Source organism: Mandrillus leucophaeus, unplaced genomic scaffold (assembly GCF_000951045.1).
Source record: "Mandrillus leucophaeus isolate KB7577 unplaced genomic scaffold, Mleu.le_1.0 Scaffold8, whole genome shotgun sequence".
NCBI classification, from domain to species: domain Eukaryota; kingdom Metazoa; phylum Chordata; class Mammalia; order Primates; family Cercopithecidae; genus Mandrillus; species Mandrillus leucophaeus.
The window spans coordinates 2564885-2565961 of record NW_012108696.1 but is presented as its reverse complement, the minus strand read 5'-3'; the positions used below and the strand labels follow the sequence as shown (position 1 = coordinate 2565961).

At 58.2% G+C, this 1077-nt stretch overlaps 1 protein-coding gene across 3 annotated transcripts in view; it reads left to right on the top strand.

Moving 5' to 3' along the window:
• The first annotated feature begins 289 nt into the window (after positions 1 to 289).
• PLIN3 (perilipin 3) overlaps positions 290 to 1077 on the top strand; it is a 27563-nt gene continuing 26775 nt past the window's right edge. For all 3 annotated transcript variants that reach the window (XM_011967371.1, XM_011967370.1, XM_011967369.1), the window contains exons 1-2: positions 290 to 558; positions 715 to 797. In XM_011967371.1, the coding sequence (XP_011822761.1) occupies positions 387 to 558; positions 715 to 797 (255 nt within the window). In that variant the 5' untranslated portion in view covers positions 290 to 386. The remainder of the gene's footprint in view (positions 559 to 714; positions 798 to 1077) is intronic.

Genomic DNA, 1077 nt, shown 5'->3' with positions numbered 1-1077 from the left:
CTAAAAATACAAAAACAATTAGCTGGGCATGGTGGCGCCTGTCATCCCAGCTACTCAGGAGGACGAGGCGGGAGAATCGCTTGAACCCAGGAGGTGGAGGTTGCAGCGAGCTGAGGTCACGCCAGTGCACTCCAGCCCTGGTGACAGTGCAAGACTCCGTTTGAAAAAAAAAAATAAAAGGAAGCATGTGGCGAAACCCCAAGGTTCCTGACTTGTGCAACCACCTGGATGCAAAGTGTGGGTAAACTGAGCCGTTTCACTGGCCAGGAGTGAGAGTGAAACTGCAGGGCACCCTGAGTTTCCGGCTGAGCCCCCCATCCTCCCCCGCCCAGTTTGCCTGAGCCACTTCTCTCTCATAGCCCAGTGTGGTGGACCGCGTGGCCAGCATGCCTCTCATCAGCTCCACCTGCGACATGGTGTCCGCAGCCTATGCCTCCACCAAGGAGAGCTACCCGCACGTCAAGACCGTCTGCGACGCGGCAGAGAAGGGAGTGAGGACCCTCACGGCGGCCGCTGTCAGCGGGGCTCAGCCAATCCTCTCCAAGCTGGAGCCCCAGAGTGGGTGAAGTCCCAGAGGGCACTGAATCCCCCTCCTGGCGCTTTCCCTGGGTGGGGAGTAGGGGGGTCTACCCAGCTCTTGGTGCTGTCCCCCGAACAGTTACGAGGTGACCTTCCGCCAGTCACATTTGCGTCTTACTTAATTTCTTTTGGCAGTTGCATCAGCCAGCGAGTACGCCCACAGGGGGCTGGACAAGTTGGAGGAGAACCTCCCCATCCTGCAGCAGCCCACGGAGAAGGTAACGATGTCCGCCCTCGGGGGCTCTGCCGAGACAGGGACCTACCTGGGTATGGAGTGCGCTGGTCCCAGCTTAACTAGACAGGCTTGATGGCATCCTCCTGTCGATTCCCATCCCTCTCCTGTCGATTCCCATCCCTACCCCGAATCCACTCCCCACAGGGCAGCTGCAGGGATAACTGCAAAGCCAGCCAGATTACAAGTGCCCGCCACCACACCCGGCTAGTTTTTGTATTTTTAATAGTGATGGAGTTTCACCATGTTGGCCAGGCTGGTCTCGA